This window comes from Thalassophryne amazonica, chromosome 2 (assembly GCF_902500255.1).
Source record: "Thalassophryne amazonica chromosome 2, fThaAma1.1, whole genome shotgun sequence".
Lineage (NCBI taxonomy): Eukaryota > Metazoa > Chordata > Actinopteri > Batrachoidiformes > Batrachoididae > Thalassophryne > Thalassophryne amazonica.
Genome location: NC_047104.1, coordinates 225,404 through 247,617, shown reverse-complemented (window position 1 = coordinate 247,617; position 22,214 = coordinate 225,404). Strand labels below are relative to the sequence as shown.

Below are 22,214 nucleotides of genomic sequence, written 5' to 3'. Positions count from 1 at the left end.
TGGAAGAATTTACAGAAAAGCAACCTTCCTTTTCTGTACTGTACAACACTGCTCTTAAAGTTTTAACTTTATTTCTAAATTCACAAAGACTTTTAATCTGTGTCCAACAAACTTTTTAAAAGCTACCAGAACTCATTTTCAACAAATGCCTTCCACCTCTGGGGTCCAGCAAGCTGACGACCTGACTGCAAGCAGTCATCCTGTTGGTAAAACCAGCCGACACGAAGCCTTTGGGATCGCCTGGGGAGGCCGCTGGTTTAACCCCTGACCCAAGTGAGCGCACGCTGCAAAGAGCCTAAAATATCAACGACGGACGGACGGTCAATCTGAACCATCTCTTCAATGGTCCAGTTAAATGACCCAGTTAAAGGCTCCAGAAAAAGGGTTTTGTTGTCAATGGATGCAAAGTAGCTTCTTTTTCAACATATTCATGTGTTTGTTTAATAATTTTCTTAATAATAATTGACTTCAAATTTCATCATTAAATTCTAATCAAATGTATTGACTTAAAGACTTCAAGCTTCATCTCTCTTTCCTTCAATGTCTCACGAGTAAGCAAATTGTTTCCATAAATTAACTTAATCACTGTCCACTCAAAATGCCAGTAAACTGTTCATTTCTTGTATAATTGTAAATAAAATGTAAATATTTCTGCTGTGGTTCATTCTGTGTTCAGAAGGAAACCCTTTGTCTATCGTATCGTATAATTCAGACTTTCAGACTCGACTGATTAATTAAATTGAGACTGAATGATTAATTTGAGACTGATAAATTAATGAATGTTTAAATTAAAGTACCTATGCTTTAAATAGGTGGTGCCCTGTACGTTAACAGTCTAAAAAATATCGGACCTAAATTTTTTGGAAGCTAATTGGTCCGCTGATGGTTTTCAAAGTTATCTGAAAAGCTAATCTGATAATGAAAACTTTATCTTTGATAATTTGCGGTTAGCGGATTAGCGGAACTGTGCCCACCACTGCTGTTGGGAAGCATTTTCTCCAATTTTCAAGCTTGACTCACAGCAGAAACTTTGTGCAGTGTGATGTGGTTCATACTGTTGTATGTTTCATGCCATGTTACAGTTTATGCCATAATGTGGTTCATGCCGTGTTGCGGTTGTGATCATAACTTGCCTGCTCTCTTCTGCAGCAGGTTGATCCTGTTTGATTTTGTCAGGTTTGGCTGCTGTCAATCACACAATAATGTTAGCCTGAAGAACAGCCGCCTGAGCCACATCATGTTCTCAACACATGACAACACTTACCTTCACATTTTAGCTCATCTTGAAAAGTCACTTTTTTCTCCTGTTCAAAACACAAACCAGCTGGTAGTGAAATTGTTAGGAAAATTACCTAAAAACTCTGACAGACAACAAATGAGACACCAGGGGAAACAGGTTTCAGTTTCTAAGATCTTTTGTTATTTAAAGCTTTAAAGGTAGATGTCATGCAGAGTGTAGATGTGAAGACAAATAAGAGTACATGCAGTTTTCATGCCACTTATATACAGTCCCAAGGTGTTCCAAAGTCCATTCAATGACATCATTTGATAGTATAAGACAGTCAGTAAGTCTATTGCTGGTCGTTCATTATACACTGATGAAATAATGTCTTGCCTCATCACATAGCATAAGACGAATCAGACAAATAGTCCTTTCCTTCTTGCTCATCATGCACGAATGTCTCGCCTCATCAATCTTATCTGTGCTCTTCCTCTTCCATGGCATTGTTCAATCAAATCAACTCAAATCAGTTTTACTTATATAGCGCTAAATCACAACAAACAGTTGCCCCGAAGCGCTTTATATTGTAAGGCAAGGCAATAATTACGGAAAAATCCCAACTGTCAAAACGACCCCCTGTGAGCAAGCACTTGGCGACAGTGGGAAGGAAAAACTCCCTTTTAACAGGAAGAAACCTCCAGCAGAACCAGGCTCAGGGAGGGGCAGTCTTCTGCTGGGACTGGTTGGGGCTGAGGGAGAGAACCAGGAAAAAGACATGCTGTGGAGGGGAGCAGAGAGATCGATCACTAATGATTAAATGCAGAGTGGTGCATACAGAGCAAAAAGAGAAAGAAACACTCAGTGCATCATGGGAACCCCCCAGCAGTCTAAGTTTATAGCAGCATAACTAAGGGATGGTTCAGAGTCACCTGCAGTCTGAGAGTGAAGCGCTCTATTGGGGTGATATGGTACTATGAGGTCCCTAAGATAAGATGGGACCTGATTATTCAAAACCTTATAAGTAAGAAGAAGAATTTTAAATTCTATTCTAGAATTAACAGGAAGCCAATGAAGAGAGGCCAATATGGGTGAGATATGCTCTCTCCTTCTAGTCCCCGTCAGTACTCTAGCTGAAGCATTTTGAATTAACTGAAGGCTTTTCAGAGAACTTTTAGGACAACCTGATAATAATGAATTACAATAGTCAGCCTAGAGGAAATAAATGCATGAATTAGTTTTTCAGCATCACTCTGAGACAAGACCTTTCTAATTTTAGAGATATTGCGCAAATGCAAAAAAGCAGTCCTAAATATTTGTTTAATATGCGCATTGAATGACATATCCTGATCAAAAATGACTCTAACCCTAACCCTCCAGATTTTATCCGGATATTCCACTGTTAAAGGAGATTTTTTTAATGAAAGACGTGTGGGCGGATTGCAGCGTCGGCTCGCAGCCAGCGTGACGCTCCGCCACAGGAAAAACACCTCTGTTGGAAGCCTTAAGGACAAGTTGGAACATGTCCAGCTGTTAAACAATTTCTCATATACTCACTCCACTGAAAGCCATCAAAAGCCGCCCTGATTTTACAAATGGTTATCAACACGGAGGTGTTTTTCCTGTGCCGCCGCACCGCGCCGGCTGCGTCCCGACGCGCGGACCAGTCCGCATGTCTTTCATTAAAAAAATCTCTTTTAACAGTGGAATATCCGGATAAAATGCTGAAACCGACTTCTCCTGAAACTTCTTTGTTCTCTCACGATGTCCTGGATCAATAGAGCCTGAAATGTGGAGGTTTTCAGCTTGAAACAGGCTGACGCCGCCGCCTGGGAGTGCTGCACGACGTCTCGCTCCGTGGGAAGTCCTTAAAGCGACAGTATCACCTCAAAATCTCTCATCAGCCGTTAAAATTTTCACCGAAAACCAGCTTAATTTTTCGAACCGTGTCCACTTCGATGTGTCTCACAGGTTTAGAAAAAATTTTGATCAAACAAAGCGCCAGTCTCTCAGCAACTTCTCAGACAAAGGAATTCCGACGAGGGGCTGGACGACTCCTCCCACAAGGAGTGCTCACAGGCGAATGACGTCACCGACAGGCGTGGAAAAACTCGCGCATGCGCACAAGGGTTCAAGCATGTCTGACGTAAAAACATATGAATGAAATCCATATAGTTTTGAAAAAAATAAAAAGGACCTATACTTTATTGACAGCCCTCGTACTCTTTCACTGCATGAAGTACTATTCAGAAAGCCTCATATGAAAGTGTTGCACTCTCCAGTGCACTGAATGAAATCCATTAGGAATTAGGATTAGGAATATGTGAAACCATAAAGCATTAAAAAATACTTTACATGTACAGACCATGCTGTGAACAGGGACAGTCCCGTGACTGAGATCTGGGAAGTCCCAGAGTAAAAACTGACCAAAAACAGATCTTTTAAAGGGTAATAGTACAAAGGCTACAGGACTGTCTGAGAGGAGGGAAACTCAACCCCAAAACAGTACAAAAGACAGACACTTGCCCATGTTAGTTTAGAGCTCTTCTGGTTTAACCTTAACCTGCTCTCCTTTATTGCCGAAAATAAAGACTTTGTTGTCTTGTTCTCTGACGTCTGATGCATGATTTTTTGAACACCTTTAAGAAGATCTTTTTGAGGAACTGAATGCAGCTAAATACTTAGACTTGCATCGGGTGACCAAGGACCCCGGTCCAAAGTCACCACAACAGAAGGTGGAAGAAAGCAGTCGTTGTGACTTCTCGAATGTGTAGCTCAAAGGACAGTGTGGGATCAAAGGTCACCTCATGGTTCCTCACCTTATCACCTTGACGTACTATAACACACGAGTCTACGTTGAACATCAGCTGTTCAAACTGATGTCTGTGTCTTGCTGGACCAATGGCCATCATCTCGGTCTCTGACTGAATTTAAAAGTATCAAGTTGCTGGACATCCAGTCTTTCACTGAAGCCACACAGTTCTCTGTTACAAGATACAAGGTGGTTACGTGGTATGAAATCTAAGAGAGGTTTGCTTGAAGACACCCAGGAGATGGGAGCCTGTTTTAGAAAATGTTTACCTGTTCCGCTTCACCACAAAGCTAACTGGTGAAGCAACAGTCAAATGTTTCTCCAATCACAGCCACTGAAGCCTGTAACGTCTTCAGATTTGTCATGAGTGTCTTGGTGGCTTCCCTCACCAGTCTTCTTCATGCATGCTTGCTCACACAGATTTACCTTACTGTGGATAACTTATTTGAAAAAAAACCTTTATTAATACTCATCTTTATTAATATTCAAATAAAGTCAAACCTGAATAGTTCCTGAGTTCATCTTAAAGCATTTATAGTAGTTCACTTTGTATCGTGATTAAAATCAAACCCAAGAAGATAGTATTGTCATAAATGATAAGTAAGATACAAAGATTTGATTCATTCATTTTGTACTTTTTTCCCCGAACAGTTCAAGTATAAAAGCAACAAACACATGGGTGAAGGACGTTGTTGGAGATAATGACTTCATTTTTTTTAAGCTATAAAATAGAATCATTATGTCTGACAACAAGATCGTCCCCCACGTGTTTGTTCCTTTTATAATTGGACTACTTCAAATCAAATTTCCACAAACGTTTTTGAAGAGGTTTTGTCTGAAGATGGAAGAATACCAGTGAGTTTCAGGCCATGATAAAAGGGGAAATTTGAAATTTGAATAAAAATTTGTGAAAAAATTGCACTATTCTGTAAAACAAAGCTTTAAGGTGCAGGAAAGAGTTGTATAACTAGCCAGGGCTTTGCACACCTGTAGTCCAGTCCTTTGGTTCTGGACCAGTAATCAAACCTTGTTGCATTACATGACAATATTTCTATTTGTAAGTGGACCAAAACTTGTCAATAAAAGTCGTACATGAGCATGCTGGGCTCTCCTTTGTGTGGTGGTGTGTTCATATCAGGGTCAGGTTTGTTGTACAGTCGTGTTCAGAATAATAGTAGTGCTATGTGACTAAAAAGATTAATCCAGGTTTTGAGTATATTTCTTATTGTTACATGGGAAACAAGGTACCAGTAGATTCAGTAGATTCTCACAAATCCAACAAGACCAAGCATTCATGATATGCACACTCTTAAGGCTATGAAATTGGGCTATTATTTAAAAAAAAAGTAGAAAAGGGGCTGTTCACTATAATAGTAGTGTGACATTCAGTCAGTGAGTTTGTCAATTTTGTGGAAAAAACAGGTGTGAATCAGGTGTCCCCTATTTCAGGATAAAGCCAGCACCTGTTGAACATGCTTTTCTCTTTGAAAGCCTGAGGAAAATGGGACGTTCAAGACATTGTTCAGAAGAACAGCGTAGTTTGATTAAAAAGTTGATTGGAGAGGGGAAAGTTATACGCAGGTGCAAAAAAATTATAGGCTGTTCATCTACAATGAACAAATACTAGTTTAGTGATTCACAGGATTGCTAAAAAAAGCAGTTTGAACATAATAGTTTTGAGTTTGTAGCGTCAACAGCAGATGCTACTATTATTGTGAACACCCCTCTACTGACCTCTACTGGTGGTTGGCTCTCACTGCGGTATTGTATCACTTCCTGTTCCGGAGCAGAGTGGTGTTTTGCTGTATCTGTTAGCTGTTTAATCTGTGTAGTTAGATTGATCTAGATAACAATTTATTTCACGGTGTAATCTTCACGTGCCTTAACTAAAGGACTCTCTCTGCTGAATCACCTCTAAATTATCCATCCATCCATCCATTTTCTTCCGCTTTATCCGGAGTCGGGTCGCGGGGGCAGCAGCTCAAGCAAAGCCGCCCAGGCCTCCTGATCCACACACACACCTCCTCCAGCTACTCCAGGGGAACCCCAAGGCATTCCCAAGCCAGCCGAGAGATGTAGTCCCTCCAGCGTGTCCTGGGTCTTCCCCGGGGCCTCCTCCCAGTGGGACATGCCCGGACCACCTCTCCAGCGAGGCGTCCAGGGGGCATCCAGAAAAGATGCCCAAGCCACCTCAACTGACGCCTTTCGACGTGGAGGAGCATTATTTTCACATTATTCACTTTGTGTGTTTTTAGGAATCCGCTAGCTTAGCGCAGCTATTAGCTCTTAGCCGGTTTAGCATGGCGGCTTCTCCTGTCTCTCCCGCACTTTTTTTGCACTGGGTGTGAAATGTTTAGTTATTACTCGGCCTCCTTTAGCAGTAACGGTACTTGTAATAATTGTAGATGGTTCGTAGCTTTGGAGGCCAGGCTGGGCGAATTGGAGACTCAGCTCCGCACCTTGGAAAATCCTACAGCTAGCCAGGCCCCTGTAGTTGGTGCGGACCAAGGTAGCTTAGCCGCCGTTAGCTGTCCCCCAGCAGATCCCGAGCAGCCGAGAAAGCAGGCCGGCTGGGTGACTGTGAGGAAGAAGTGTAGTTCTAAACAGAAGCCCCCTGTACACCACCAACCCGTTCACATTTCTAACCGTTTTTCCCCTCTCGGTGACACACCTGTCAAGGAACAAACTCTGGTTATTGGCGACTCTGTTTTGAGAAATGTGAAGTTAGCGACACCAGCAACCATAGTCAAATGTCTTGTGGGGGCCAGAGCAGGCGATATTGAAGGAAATTTGAAACTGCTGGCTAAGGCTAAGCGTAAATTTGGTAAGATTGTAATTAACGTCGGCAGTAATGACACCCGGTTACGCCAATCGGAAGTCACTAAAATTAATGTTGAATCGGTGTGTAACTTTGCAAAAACAATGTCGGACTCTGTAGTTTTCTCTGGGCCCCTCCCCAATCGGACCGGGAGTGACATGTTTAGCCGCATGTTCTCCTTGAATTGCTGGCTGTCTGAGTGGTGTCCAAAAAATGAGGTGGGCTTCATAGATAATTGGCAAAGCTTCTGGGAAAAACCTGGTCTTGTTAGGAGAGATGGCATCCATCCCACTTTGGATGGAGCAGCTCTCATCTCTAGAAATCTGGCCATTTTTATTAAACCCTCCAAATCGTGACTATCTGGGGTTGGGACCAGGAAGCAGAGTTGTAGTCTTACACACTTCTCTGCAGCTTCTCTCCCCCTGCCATCCCCCCAATACCCCATCCCCATAGAGATGGTGCCTGCTCCCAGACCACCAACAACCAGTAAAATGTATTTAAGCATAAAAATTCAAAAAGAAAAAACAATATAGCACCTTCAACTGCACCACAGACTAAAACAGTTAAATGTGGTTTATTAAATATTAGGTCTCTCTCTTCTAAGTCCCTGTTAGTAAATTATATAATAATTGATCAACATATTGATTTATTCTGCCTTACAGAAACCTGGTTACAGCAGGTTGAATATGTTAGTTTAAATGAGTCAACACCCCCGAGTCACATTAACTGTCAGAATGCTCGAAGCACAGGTCGAGGAGGAGGATTAGCAGCAATCTTCCACTCCAGCTTATTAATCTCAGAGTGATGCTGAAAAACTAATTCATGCACTTATTTCCTCTAGGCTGGACTATTGTAATTCATTATTATCAGGTTGTCCTAAAAGTTCCCTGAAAAGCCTTCAGTTAATTCAAAATGCTGCAGCTAGAGTGCTAACAGGGACTAGAAGGAGAGAGCATATTTCACCCATATTGGCCTCTCTTCATTGGCTCCCTGTTAATTCCAGAATAGAATTTAAAATTCTTCTTCTTACTTATAAGGTTTTGAATAATCAGGTCCCATCTTATCTTAGGGACCTCATAGTACCATATCACCCCAATAGAGCGCTTCGCTCTCAGACTGCAGGCTTACTTGTAGTTCCTAGGGTTTGTAAGAGTAGAATGGGAGGCAGAGCCTTCAGCTTTCAGGCTCCTCTCCTGTGGAACCAGCTCCCAATTCAGATCAGGGAGACAGACACCCTCTCTACTTTTAAGATTAGGCTTAAAACTTTCCTTTTTGCTAAAGCTTATAGTTAGGGCTGGATCAGGTGACCCTGAACCATCCCTTAGTTATGCTGCTATAGACATAGAGTGCTGGGGGGTTCCCATGATGCACTGAGTGTTTCTTTCTCTTTTTGCTCTGTATGCACCACTCTGCATTTAGTCATTAGTGATCGATCTCTGCTCCCCTCCACAGCATGTCTTTCTCCTGGTTCTCTCCCTCAGCCCCAACCAGTCCCAGCAGAAGACTGCCCCTCCCTGAGCCTGGGACTGGGTCTCTGTGTGGTTTTTTGAATTTTTTTTGGTTTTTTTCGCTGTGATTCAGTAGATGCATTTCAGCTCGAGGTTGAACATGCCTAACCCTATGCCTCACAGTCACTTATTATTATTATTATTGTTTTATTTAAGTTACCGTGTTTATGAAGCATTGTGTGTTGCCCAAAAAAGCCAAAATTAAAAAGTGAAACACTCAGTGCCAGTCAGCAAAACACAGAAGAGAGAGTGGACTTTTGCTAAGCGGCTCTTTTAGAAACTGTTTGTCAGTGTAGCCGGGGACGGAGCTGTGACTTGCCCAGCCTCTCACACGTCATTCGCCTGTGGGCAGGCTTTGAGTGAGGAGTGGTCCACCCCTCCCATCGGAATCCCTTTGTCTGACAACTTCCTGAGAGACTGGCGCTTTGCTTGATCAAAATTTTTTTAGAACCTGTGAGGCACATCGAAGTGGACACCATTCGAGAAACTCAGCTGGTTTTCAGTGAAAATTTTAACGGCTGATGAGAGATTATGGAGTGTTACTGTCACTTACTGGCACCGCGCCGGCTGCCATGCCGACGTGCAAATCCGTCCGCACGTCTTTCATTACAAAATCTCCTTTAACAGTGGAATGTCCGGATAAACTGCTGAACCTCTTCTGAAAGTTCTCTGTTCTCTCACGACATCCTGGGTCAACAGAGGCTTAAATTTGGAGGTTTTCAGCTCGAAACAGGCTGACGACGGCGCCTCAGAGCGCGGCATGATGTCCTGCTCCATGGGAAGTCCTTAAAGTGACAGTAACACTCCATAATCTCTCATCAGCCGTTCAAATTTTCACCGAAAACCAGCTGAATTTCTCGAATGGTGTCCACTTCGATGTGCCTCACAGGTTCTGAAAAAATTTTGATCAAGCAAAGCGCCAGTCTCTCAAAAAGTTCTCAGACAAAGGGATTCCGACAGGAGGGGTGGACCACTCCTCACTCAAAGCCTGCCCACAGGCGAATGACGTAACCGACAGGCGTGAAAAAACTCTCACATGCCCATGAGGGTTCAAGCTTGTCTGATGTAATCGCACGTGATTCAAATCCATATAGTTTTTGAAAAAAATAAAAAGGTCCGTTACTTTTCTCACAGACCTTGTATGTACTACAACATTCAATGAAGCTTCGAGGCACAGAATTTGCTTCAAACATTTTTTGTAACTGAATTATTCGAGTTACTCAACTAATCGTTTCAGCCCTACAACTGTGCGTACTTTGGTTTAATGTTGGTAATTAAGTTACAATTTAAAAATTAAACCTCATGAAGAGAAGCAGGACTCACAGGAGCTGAAGCAGCAGGTGGGACGGTGGCTGGTTTCTCTGTTTGTTCTTCAGGGTTTTTGGACTGAAGTTCAGCCGGCTGAGGAACGACTTTCACCACCCAGCTCAACATCCTAAAACATAAAACACACAAATATGCCTTTACTCCTGGAAAGTGTCCTATAACTAGAGCACCACGCTCATAGAGCGCAAACCTCCGCCAACACTACTTTCCACTCACTCACTCATCTTCAGCTGCTTACTCCAGTTACAGGTCACGGGGGGCTGGAGCCTATGCTAGCAGTCATTAATCGCGAGACGGAGTCCACCCTGGACAGGACGCCTGTTTGTCGCAGGGTCATGTACAGACAAACAAACACATTCACACCTACGTACAACTTAAAGTTTCCAATCCACCTAACCTGCGTGTATTGGATGTGGGAGGAAGCCGGAGCACCTGGAGGGAACCCACACAAACACGGGGAGAACATGCAAACTCTACACAGAAAAGCCACAGGTGGGAATCAATCCTATGACCACCTTGCTGCGAGGCAACAGTACTAACTACTAAGCCACCGTGCTGCTCCGCTAGTTTCCAGTTCCACAAACATTTTACCTAGGAAAGATTTTTCAAGGTCAAAGTCCTGTTAGAAGTGTCTTTTCATAAGTTAAATTAGATGTGATCAATTGTCAGGAGTATGTATTTTATTTCATGCACTTGAATCAAGTTTTTTTATGATGTCAGGTTTTTTGTTTTTCAACTTTTTTTGTTTTCTGAATTCTTTTTCAGATCATTTTCACAGAACGTTGGTTATCTCTGCTATGCAGTTTGTCCTTGCTTTTTGGCATTTGGTTTCTGACTGATAACTGGAAGAAAAACAGGCATGAAATTGGAACCTCCATCCAATTTTGGTAGTGCAGGTCAATCCATAACAGAAAAATGAGAGTGACTGAGGCACTTTTGATTTAGATAATGCAAAATGTACACCAAATGGGCTTTCAGTATTCAATTCAAATGTCCACAAAATCCACAATCTGTATCAGATCCGGATCAAACTTTGTCAGGTGATAGTGAGTGCTCTTCTGCACCTCACTGTCAAATATGAGAGTGATTGTGGCATGTTTGATTAAAATATTATGTAAAATATACATTAAATGGAGGTTTCAATGTTAAATTTAAAGGGCCACAAAATCTGTAATCTAAGTCATGATTGGACTTGTGGGGTTTGTTCAGGTTTTTTTCTTGTTGTATTTGCTGTCTTTTTGTTCATGATTGGGTTTAGTGTTAGGGATTTCTCTTGTCTGGTGTTAGGCATTTCCCTACTGTCCTCTCTCCTGCTTGCCACACCCAGTTCAAGGATTCAAGGATTCAAAGAAATGTTATTGTCATATGCACAGAAGAACATGTTCCCTGCACAATGAAATGTGTTTACTGCATTTAACCCATCCTAATTGCCAGTAGGAGCAGAAGTCGCCTTTAGGCGCCCGGGGACCAGCTCCAGATGTACATCCCTGCCTTGGTCAACAGCAGGGCTGAGCAAACCAACACCGACTCATAACAAACAACACACAACACACAACACATAGGCCGGCCCGGTACATAAAACATATATATGAAAGCAAAACACGAGGGAAAAGGAGAAAAAAAAACCCTCATAGCCGCTGCATTACACAGCGGCAATGAGGAAAAAAATCCCCATCAGCACAGAAAAACAATAATCACACAGACAAAAACAAGGACACAGGACGACAACCGAGATTTGAAAAGGTCCAGTTTATCAGAACACTCCGGAGGCAGCCTGTTTGGCGCCGTCAACGGCCTTGTCCGACAATCCTGGAGGGGGAGGGGGCAGCCCTGCGCAGTCCTGAGCAGTCGTGAGCTGAACACAGTCAACGTCAGAGCTGGAGAAGCTGAGGGGAGGGGGGAAGACCAGGGAGCGAGGCTTAAGTGTTGATCTTCTGAGGAGGTTTTATCACAGCGACCTTGAAGTGCAGCTGTATTTAGGGAAGCCAAATGAATAGCCAGATTAGCAGACGCCTGAAAGATTCCACAGTTCTGAGAACAAAGAGGCTCTCAATGCATCTCAATGTAGAATGTGGTTTTCACAGACGGTCAGAGCAGGTTTCCAGGGCTGCAATTCTGCTCGAGATGTTTTCCAATGCGCGGTTAACCCCTGCCGACTGCGCAGCCACTACCTTTCCAATCGAATCACTCATGTAGGGCAGCCTGGAAGGACCAATCAAAGCTGCTTCCACTTTCTTGATTTTCCGGTAAACCAGCATAGTGCCCGCTCCACACATCAGAAAGCCGGTCACCACCAAGCCGAATATGTACACATCTTCGACGTCCTCCCCAGAAAGCATGTAAAGGCACATGACCTGCCATCTCCTCCACGAGTCCATCACATAACCCATCACATGCGTCCCGGCAGGACAGGTCGGGTCCTCTGCCCCCGAATGTCTTGTAGAAAAAATAGTGTCAATTGCGTTCAGAGACCACTTTAACAGATCCATTTTTGCCATTTTCCAGAAGAGCAAAGCTGCAGCCTCACAGACAACACGCCACAGAAGCAGGAAAGATAAGGAGGGAGGGAGAAGAGAAAAGTGTGGCCGAGTGCAAGCTGGCAAAAAAAAAAAGTTCCTGATCCTTCCACCACACCTGTCTTGCATTTACTCCTAATCACTCCTTTATTAGTTGTACCTTTTCCTTCACCTACTCATGAGATTGTTGTGACTTTTGAGCATTTCCTCGGAGTGTCTAGTCCTGTTTTTGCTTACCCACGTTTATTGACCTTTCTGCCTGTTTTTTGGACCCTGTTCTCTGCCTAATGCTTTGGATACTTGTAACAGCCAGCCATTTTGTGTACTGAACTGTCATTAAACCCTGTTGATCTCATGTCTGAATCCTGCAATTGTGTCCTACCGCTTTGCACCACTGAGTCTGACAAACTGGATCAGATGTGGATCAAACTTTGTCAGTTGATGAAAGATACTATCTCTTAAATATGAAAGAAAAGAGATTTTCCTGACTTTAACCTTTAACCCATGACCATGAAAATTTAATCAGCTCTTGCCTAACAGGATATAAATCTTTAGTAAAAATTCATAATGATAAATGAAAAAGGGTACTATGTACCCAGGGCCCAAAGCATGGGAGGGGGCCCACAAAAAACTGGCATTAAATACATTTTTGTGTTGCATGTTATTAATGTCCATACAATTCATGTTGTAAAAGAATATAATTAGAATGAATGTATAAATGTTGCGAAATATAATTCTGCTCTAACAATAATATTGAAAGATCTCTGAGGGCCCTTCCACTCCTGCACAGTTTTACAATGGTTTAGTCCAGGGGCACAGGCGGCACACTGCCACGCACACACACACACACACACACACACACACACACACACACACACACACACACACACACACACACACACACACACACACACACACACACACACACACATCCCAAACGGGATCTGACAGCATGACGAGAGGTTTTTAGGCTGAAATAAGACATGTCTTTACTAAAAAAATCAAAGTTTGGATTTCAAAAAAGAAGAGAAAAAAGAAAACTAAATGAGGGAAAACAGCTGCTAACCAAATTCTTTGAGAAGAGAGGTGAGCTCGAAAGCTATCTTAACGTGCACGCAGGAAACTTGCTAATATCAGCACTGAGGACATATAAACTTCACAGTTTAACAGGGAAAGACACGATAAACCCACACTGGTTTTGGTGGCAAAATAACAAAACAAGCAGCCACAGCTCTGCTCATCTCCCCCTACAGGACACACAGTCCATGTGGGAGGGAGAACGGGAGGGAGGGGACACGGAGTAGCATGTGGCTGCTGTGAGGAGACACAGGACAGGAGCAGGACAGGAGCAGGACAGCTTACTTCTGCTGCAAGAAAATCAAATGGCTTGACCCAATCTCCCCTGACTTTCCAATGGTTGTTAGCACATCTATGGCAAATTAATTACCCAAATGCTAAAAATAACTGCTGTCCCTTTCATTATATTTGTGCAGATTTGGAAAAGGCTGTTTTATTACAAGGACAGAAAAAACATGCATTAGCCTACCTGTCTTCTGTGGGATATACAGTAGTGTTCAATCAGTCAATGAATTTGATTTATATAGCGCCAAATCACAACAAACAGTTGCCCCAAGGCGCTTTATATTGTAATGCAAGGCCATACAATAATTACGTAAAAACCCCAACGGTCAAAACGACCCCCTGTGAGCAAGCACTTGGCGACAGTGGGAAGGAAAAACTCCCTTTTAACAGGAAGAAACCTCCAGCAGAACCAGGCTCAGGGAGGGGCAGTCTTCTGCTGGGACTGGTTGGGGCTGAGGGAGAGAACCAGGAAAAAGACATGCTGTGGAGGGGAGCAGAGATCAATCACTAATGATTAAATGCAGAGTGGTGCATACAGAGCAAAAATAGAAAGAAACACTCAGTGCATCATGGGAACCCCCCAGCAGTCTAAGTCTATAGCAGCATAACTAAGGGATGGTTCAGGGTCACCTGATCCAGCCCTGATCCAAGTAAGCCTGCAGTCTGAGAGCGAAGCGCTCTATTGGGGTGATATGGTACTATGAGGTCCCTAAGATAAGATGGAACCTGATTATTCAAAACCTTATAAGTAAGAAGAAGAATTTTAAATTCTATTCTAGAATTAACAGGAAGCCAATGAAGAGAGGCCAATATGGGTGAGATATGCTCTCTCCTTCTAGTCCCCGCCAGTACTCTAGCTGCAGCATTTTGAATTAACTGAAGGCTTTTCAGGGAACTTTTAGGACAACCTGATAATAATGAATTACAATAGTCCAGCCTAGAGGAAATAAATGCATGAATTAGTTTTTCAGCATCACTCTGAGACAAGACCTTTCTAATTTTAGAGATGTTGCGTAAAAGCAAAAAAGCAGTCCTACATATTTGTTTAATATGCGCTTTGAATGACATATCCTGATCAAAAATGACTCCAAGATTCCTCACAGTATTACTAGAGGTCAGGGTAATGCCATCCAGAGTAAGGATCTGGTTAGACACCATGTTTCTAAGATTTGTGGGGCCAAGTACAATAACTTCAGTTTTATCTGAGTTTAAAAGCAGGAAATTAGAGGTCATCCATGTCTTTATGTCTGTAAGACAATCCTGCAGTTTAGCTAATTGGTGTGTGGCCTCTGGCTTCATGGATAGATAAAGCTGGGTATCATCTGCATAACAATGAAAATTTAAACAATGCCGTCTAATAATACTGCCTAAGGGAAGCATGTATAAAGTGAATAAAATTGGTCCTAGCACAGAACCTTGTGGAACTCTATAATCAACCTCAGTCTGTGAAGAAGATTCCCCATTTACATGAACAAATTGTAATCTATTAGATAAATATGATTCAAACCACCGCAGCGCAGTGCCTTTAATACCTATGGCATGCTCTAATCTCTGTAATAAAATTTTATGGTCAACAGTATCAAAAGCAGCACTGAGGTCTAACAGAACAAGCACAGAGATGAGTCCACTGTCTGAGGCCATAAGAAGATCATTTGTAACCTTCACTAATGCTGTTTCTGTACTATGATGAATTCTAAACCCTGACTGAAACTCTTCAAATAGACCATAGAATAGAAATGTGATTTTTTTTTTTTTTTTTTAATGTATCCTGATGGTGTGCTGGGTGAAATCAAGTAGTTTTAGCTTTTCCTTGATGGTGTTCCAAGGAGATTTGTGATTTTTATGTACCCCGAGGGTGTGCCGGGGGAAATCTAGTTTTAGCTTTTCCTTGATAGTGTTCCAAGGAGATTTGTGATTTTTATGTACCCCAATGGTGTGCCAGAGAAAATCAAGTAGTTTAAGTTTTTCCTTGATGGTGTTCCCAGCAGATTTGTTGATTTGTGAATCTGACCAGAGATGCCATGACTGGACCTCATTAACAACTAGAAGCTACATTGATGGATTACCAAAACAGATTGGCTTTGGACTTCATCATAGCCAAAAGGGGGATGTCTGCCACATGTTTGGCTGAAGAGTGCTGTGCATTTATCTTAAAACAATACTGCACCTTACGGCTCTGTAACCAGAGCCCTGACTGGACTAAAGACACTCTCTGAGGAATTGGCTGAAAATTCAGCAATCAATAACCCAATAGTTGACTGGTTTTACCAACATTTCAGCAAGTGGAAAGGACTGGTAGCTTTGATTCTAATTTCTGTAGCAGTAACTGTACTGGTCCATTGTATAAGACATTTGTCTCTGAAATGCATCACTACTACCTTAGATAACAAATTGGGGGCCCCTCACCCCTAACAAATGTCACAGCACTCTCCTAACAAAACCAGACCTTCAGTCTCCCTTCCTGAGACAGCAGAAGTGGAAGAAGATGACCTGGAAGAAGAGGATGAAGACCAATATATGTTTACTGCCTAATGGTGCATTTACACATAAGCAAGACGTGTTCCGAATGTCATTTTTGTCATATGTGACACATTCCTGACATTCTTAGTGTGACTTAACACATCTGAATAGGTTTCTTAATAGTGTGTGTTGGTGCGTGATATTCTTGAATGTCACGTACCACCCTCATTTCGCCTCCTGTCGTGGAGGTCGCAACTGAGCGTGTTGATCCGTCTTGATGAGTAGTGATCCTTAATAGAAAGTGACAACGTTCGTAATGGTTCCTGTGATGGTTCTTGGAGCCCAAACTGTCATGCGTTAGTTATTACAAAGTGACACGGAAACTGTCAAGTTTTGACACGACTTGTAACGCAGTGTCACATTTCTCTGCGCGCACGACAAATCAGTTTTCTGTCACGTGCGCACAGTGTGATGCAGTATGCTGAAGAGGAACAGTGATGCAAAGTGGGCCAAGTGTCGTTCCACAGGTCCTGCTGAAGCTCCTCCTGCTGTTGTGACCGATGAGTGGGAGAATGAGTCTGAGCCAGAGGAGCAAGAGGAGACACGTGCAGCCAGACATCTCTGCACCTCCTCCAGTCCGGCAGAGTAAGAGGCGTGCACACAATTAATCCCTGCTGCACCGCATTCAGTTTCATTGCTGCAATATGCTGAAGGAGGACAGTGATGCCAAGTCGACTACAATTCTCATTTCAGTGGTCCTCACCTGCTGCATGTGCATGATGTTTGGGAAAACGCACAAGACGAGAGCCGCATGAAGCCACACATCTGGCTCTCAGTCTCCTGTTCTCTGCGCCACTCCATGGCACAGAGCCCAACTAAGCACGCAATCACAAAGTTCTGCTGTGGATTAATATGAATTTTGAGGAGAAAACTTTGTTCAGCAACTGACGGTTGGATGAATATGGGAGTGTGTGTGGAGACAAGTCGCCTCATTCACAACATGACAGAACTTAATGATGCATTGAAATGCGGAACATTATTCTTGACTGTGCATAATGGTTCCTGATAAATCTCCAGCAACACGTGCCATTAATCGTAATGAGTGGTAACAGGTTGCAGCAGTTCCTGAGGACACTTGATGTCTCTGCCCCGAATCATCACATTCATGATCAGCGGCCAAGAATGTGTACTTTGTGGCAGTCGTGACGTGCTGTCGTTATGTGTAAACGCAGCAATAAATAAAATGTGCTGCTAAGTGTTAACACATATAGGCTTTTTTAATTTTTTTAGAGGCCATGAACTTTTAGGTTGAGGATATATTCTGTGTATTAATTTTCCTTCTTCTACCAATTTTTATTGTTTTAGTTCATTGTTATTTTTTAACTTTTGAGTGATTCACTGATACGCACTGTACATGTTTTCCATGATGCACTGTGCAATGAAGAATGCTTGCTGCTCTTAATCTGGCAACGAAGAACTACTTACACCATTTTTGCTACTGATATACTTGTAGGTACTTCAATTCACTTTCAATGATCCTATAAATTTAATGATCTGTCATGCCCCGCCCTGTTCTAGGTTCCATTAGTGCATCTCTTTGTGCCCCGGTTTTGTTTTATTAATTGTTATTTTCATCATTCTATGTTTTATTTTTGCTTTGTTACTTTCTTTCTTTGTTACTGTTAGACTTTGGCCATGTTTCAGTTCCATTCTTGTTTTGTTCTATCAGTCTGTGTTTTCATGGTTTATCATTTAGTTACTGTTTGCCTATTTTTACTGTTCTCTTTTCTGTTATATGTAGTACTGTGATGTCAGGTTTTGTTATCACTTAGTTTCTGTTTTTATTATAGTTTTTGTCTGTCTGTTCCGGTTTAGTTTTGTCATAGTGTTTAATTTCCTATTATTCTGTTTATCATCTTCTGGTTTGCTTTTCAGTCCTGTTCAAGTTTAGATTCAATTTTAATTTTAATTAATTTCCAATTTTAGACCTGTGTCTCATCTGCCATTTCTATCTAAGGTTTTAGAAAAGGTTGTCTTTTTACAGTTACAATCATTTTTAGAAGACAATCTCATCCTTGAAAAATTCCAATCTGGGTTTAGATCGCGACACAGCACTGAGTCAGCACTTTTAAAAGTTCATAATGATATTACTGTATCGGTGGATGCAGGGAATCCTGCTGTGCTGGTTCTGTTGGACCTCACAGCAGCCTTTGATACTGTGGATCACACAGTACTTGTTTCCCGGTTGGAACATTTTATTGGCATTCATGGTACTGCACTTAAGTGGTTTAGATCATATTTGGCTGAAAGGAGCTTTTCTGTCATGATTGGGGACCTCTCCTCATCAACTGTTCCTCTGTCTTGTGGAGTGCCGCAGGGTTCTGTCCTTGGGCCAATTCTATTTTCTTTGTACATTCTGCCATTGGGGTCAATTATAACCCAGCACAACCTGTCCTTTCATTGTTATGCAGATGATCTGCAAATCTATCTGCCTGTGAGGACTAATGGGAGTGATGCTTTGTCTTCATTATTTAATTGTATCCGTGATGTAAAGCAGTGGCTGTCCCAAAACTTCCTTTACCTGAATGATGGTAAAACTGAGATCACGGTGTTTGAGCGCTCTGGCATACCAAATGTGGTAACACCAAATTTTGGTGCCCTGGCTAACTATGTAAAACCAGCTGTCAAGAATTTGTTTGTGATATTTGACAGCTGTTTGAGGTTCGATCAACAGATAAATTCTGTTGTCAAAGCTAGTTTTTTCCAACTTCGCCTTTTGGCTAAAATAAAGCACTTTCTCAGTAGACATGATCTTGAGACGGCCATTCATGCTTTCATCAGCTCCAGACTTGATTATTGTAATGCACTTTATTCGGGCATTAATCAGTCGTCTCTTGCACGTCTCCAGTTGGTGCAGAATGCTGCTGCTCGTCTTTTAACAGACACTTTTAGATGTGAGCATATTACGCCTGTCCTGTACTCACTCCACTGGTTTCCAGTTCGTTTTAGAATTGATTTTAAAATTTTAATGTTTGTTTTTAAAGCTATTTTGGCCTTGCACCTCCCTACTTGTCTGAAATTTTAACTTTGCGCACCTACAGTAGGACATTAAGGGCGTCTGGCCAGCTTTACTTAGATGTTCCAAGGTCAAGATATAAACGCTGGGGTGATCATGCTTTCGCGGTATCTGGCCCCAGACTGTGGAATGAGCTACCTCTTGAGTTACGTACTATTCCTGACCGAGCACTTTTTAAATCTAAGTTAAAGACTTATTTATTTAAACTGGCTTTTAACACTTAGTGGGGAGGTGACATGTTCTGTTATTTTTATGTTATTTTTTATGTGTTGTTTTAAAATTTTATTTTATATGTTTTATTTTTGTAAATTTGTGTTTTTAATGTTAAGCACTTTGGACACCAGTCGGTGCTGTAAAGCGCTTTATAAATAAATGTTGATTGATTGATTGAGATTCGTGTTCATGTTTTCTTTGTATGATCTTTAGTTGTCATGTTTGTAATCTCTTCACTGCTCACTTGCACCTGCCTGTCATTCTGTCTTCGTCTGCACTTCTCTCAGGTCTCTAAGTTGTCATGTCCAGTTTCATTTTTATGACGGTCTTCTTCTGATCATGGCGCTCTCTTTCTGCACCTGCACTTTCTCATCACTGTTGGCCACGTCCCATTCGTCTGTCGTTTACTTGCCCATTTGTCACTGCCTTTTTGCATCTCTTTTCCCTCTTAGTTTTCACCTGACCACACCCCCTTCCAGGCCCTTCCTCCACCACTTGCACCTCATTATCCTATTACCACCTGTTCTTATTTAAACTGCTTCAGTTCACTTCCTCCCTGCTCGTTTGTTGATTTCATTCACTTATCAGCATTTTGTCTCGTCCTGTTTATGCCAAGCCATGTTTGTGACTCTGCTCTGTGTACCGGATCCTGCTTTTTGCCTCAGCTCTGATAACTCTGTTCGCTTGTGTACTGACCCTGGTTGTTTTTGACCACGTCCTCTGTCTTGTCCCTGCCTGGTACTTTTGCTCCACGGACTGCCTTCTTGTTACCAAATCATGGCCTGAATTAAACCATCCTTTAATCATACGTCCTGTTGTGAGCCTGCATTTGTGTCCAGCCTCTGTGCCTCACCTCCGCTCAGCCCTGTCATGATCGGTGAAAATTTAAACTGTTTGGATATGACGCCTCCAGTGATAGGCACAGTTCAGATAATCCGATAGCAGATTATTGAAGCTAATGGTCAAAAACGTTTGTAAACCCTAAAATCAAACATTTTAGTCTGGCTGTTGTGTGTTTATTTATGGCAGACTGGCTGTTGCTTGCTGATGACGTCATCATTAAACACAAAATGTGATTGGCCAGCTGATGCAGGAAGCACATTGGGGGTAGTGTAGTTCAGGTTCACTTTGGACATCACAGTGTTGTCCCTTGGAAATCTGCTGCAAAACCCATCACACACTGTGCAAAAAGAATTATTTAAATATCTAAAGAACACTGGATTACTTCATCGCATCTAAACAAATGACTATGGCTGCCAGGAGTTAAGGTTTTGTAAAATTTCAGCATTCACTCACCAGCCCAGTAGGTGGCAGTAAATGCACCTTACCTGGTGCTGTCTGCCATTGGATCCGAAAGAAGAAGAAGAAGCCCACTCGACACAAAAACGGACTAATTTTAACAATATTTTAATTTATTTCTTTGTGGCTTACAGTATCGCCAAGATTTGGTGGGAGAAAGGAGCTCTCACAGCACAGCTGTGTACAGACTGGGACCCAGTTTTTGGATAATCTCAGGACTATTATTTTTTCAGGTGAAATGAGTTATTCTATCAGTTTTCATTTTATTTATACACCAAACCATAACTCAGCACTGCTTTATTTTCATAGACCTCGGCCTGACGGCAGCATTGTGATTGAGTAGAGAGTTGAGCTTTGTGGCTCCTCTCAGCTGTGTTTGTGCTGAGATCCTTGCAGTAAACTGGAGCTTCCAGCAGGGGGAAGGACGCTCAAAGACAGAAGTGCTGACTCATTGTTTGGGTCTGTCGTTGCCTTTGATGCTTTCAGAAGTGATCGTGATGTTAAACTCAAAATCAGCTTGTTAGTATTTGCAAGTGTACCGGTGACAATACTGGAATTTATCGGTTATCTGTTACTTCTGATACATTTTTGGGTGGTTTATCGTTTTAACTTTATCAAAGATAACTTTTCAGTTATCTGATTATCAGCTGTTGAAGTTAATATTTTGGTTATCTGTGCCCACCACTGAGCAGAACCTTAAAATCTGATCTCACAGGGACAGGAAGCCAGTGAAGATATACCAAAATGGGTGTAATGTGGTCAAACTTTTTGCTTCATGTCAAAAGTGTAGCAGCAGCATTTGAACCAGTTGGAGACCCCTAATGCTGGATTGTGGTAAACCAGAAAATAGAAAATTGAAGTAGTCCAATCTAGAATCAGGGTCTCAGCATCAGCCATACAACAGCATGGGACAAATCTTCGCTATATTTCGCAGGTGGAAGAAAGCAGTCTTCGTAAGTAATATCTCTAATGTGTAGGTCAAAGGGCAATGTAGGATCAAAAATTACCCCAAGGTTCATCACTTTGTCAGTGTGATGTATGACACACGAGCCTAGGATAAGCATTAGCTGGTCAAATTGATGCAGATGTCTCGCTGGACCAAGAACCATCATTTATCACAGTTTAAAAGTTGGAAGTTTCGAGACATCTAACTTCTCAATGATGTAAGGCAATCTTCTAAGGATTTTATGTGGATGAGATTACCAGCAGTTATCAGCATGTACAACTGAGTATCATCAGCATAGCAGTGAAAGGTAATCCCAAAAGGCCACAATACATGTCCAAAGGGGGCTATATAAAGGGAGAAAAGCAGGGGGCCTAAGACGGACCCCTGTGGAACCCCAGATTTCCCCAAGAGTACTGCACAGGACCTACCGTCTTCTTTCATCGGACCTAAATGGAACTGTAATGGTGTCAATTAAACTGACCACCCAGCTAGTTGGCTTGTTAGAAAGCTCATCAGTCCATGCCTTATATTATAATGAAACTTGGGAAAGATTTAAAAATACTCAGGGTTTGGTTTACTGAAGGTTTGTGTATAAAAAGTAACAGATCGTACATAAAATGTGCAAGCTGATTTCCTAACTGTGCACACTGAACACTGTC

General features: G+C 42.1%; 1 protein-coding gene across 4 annotated transcripts in view; it reads right to left on the bottom strand.

Annotated features, from left to right (window-relative positions):
* LOC117521509 (cyclic nucleotide-gated cation channel beta-1-like) overlaps positions 1-22,214 on the bottom strand; it is a 167,311-nt gene that overhangs the window by 133,169 nt on the left and 11,928 nt on the right. For 3 of the 4 annotated variants that reach the window (XM_034182848.1, XM_034182826.1, XM_034182833.1), the window contains exons 2-4: positions 9,672-9,792; positions 1,265-1,304; positions 1,134-1,185 (exon numbers count right to left, since the gene is read on the bottom strand). In XM_034182848.1, coding sequence (XP_034038739.1) covers positions 1,134-1,185; positions 1,265-1,304; positions 9,672-9,791 — 212 coding nt within the window. In that variant the 5' untranslated portion in view covers position 9,792. The remainder of the gene's footprint in view (positions 1-1,133; positions 1,186-1,264; positions 1,305-9,671; positions 9,793-22,214) is intronic. The other variant, XM_034182840.1, reaches the window with a different exon arrangement.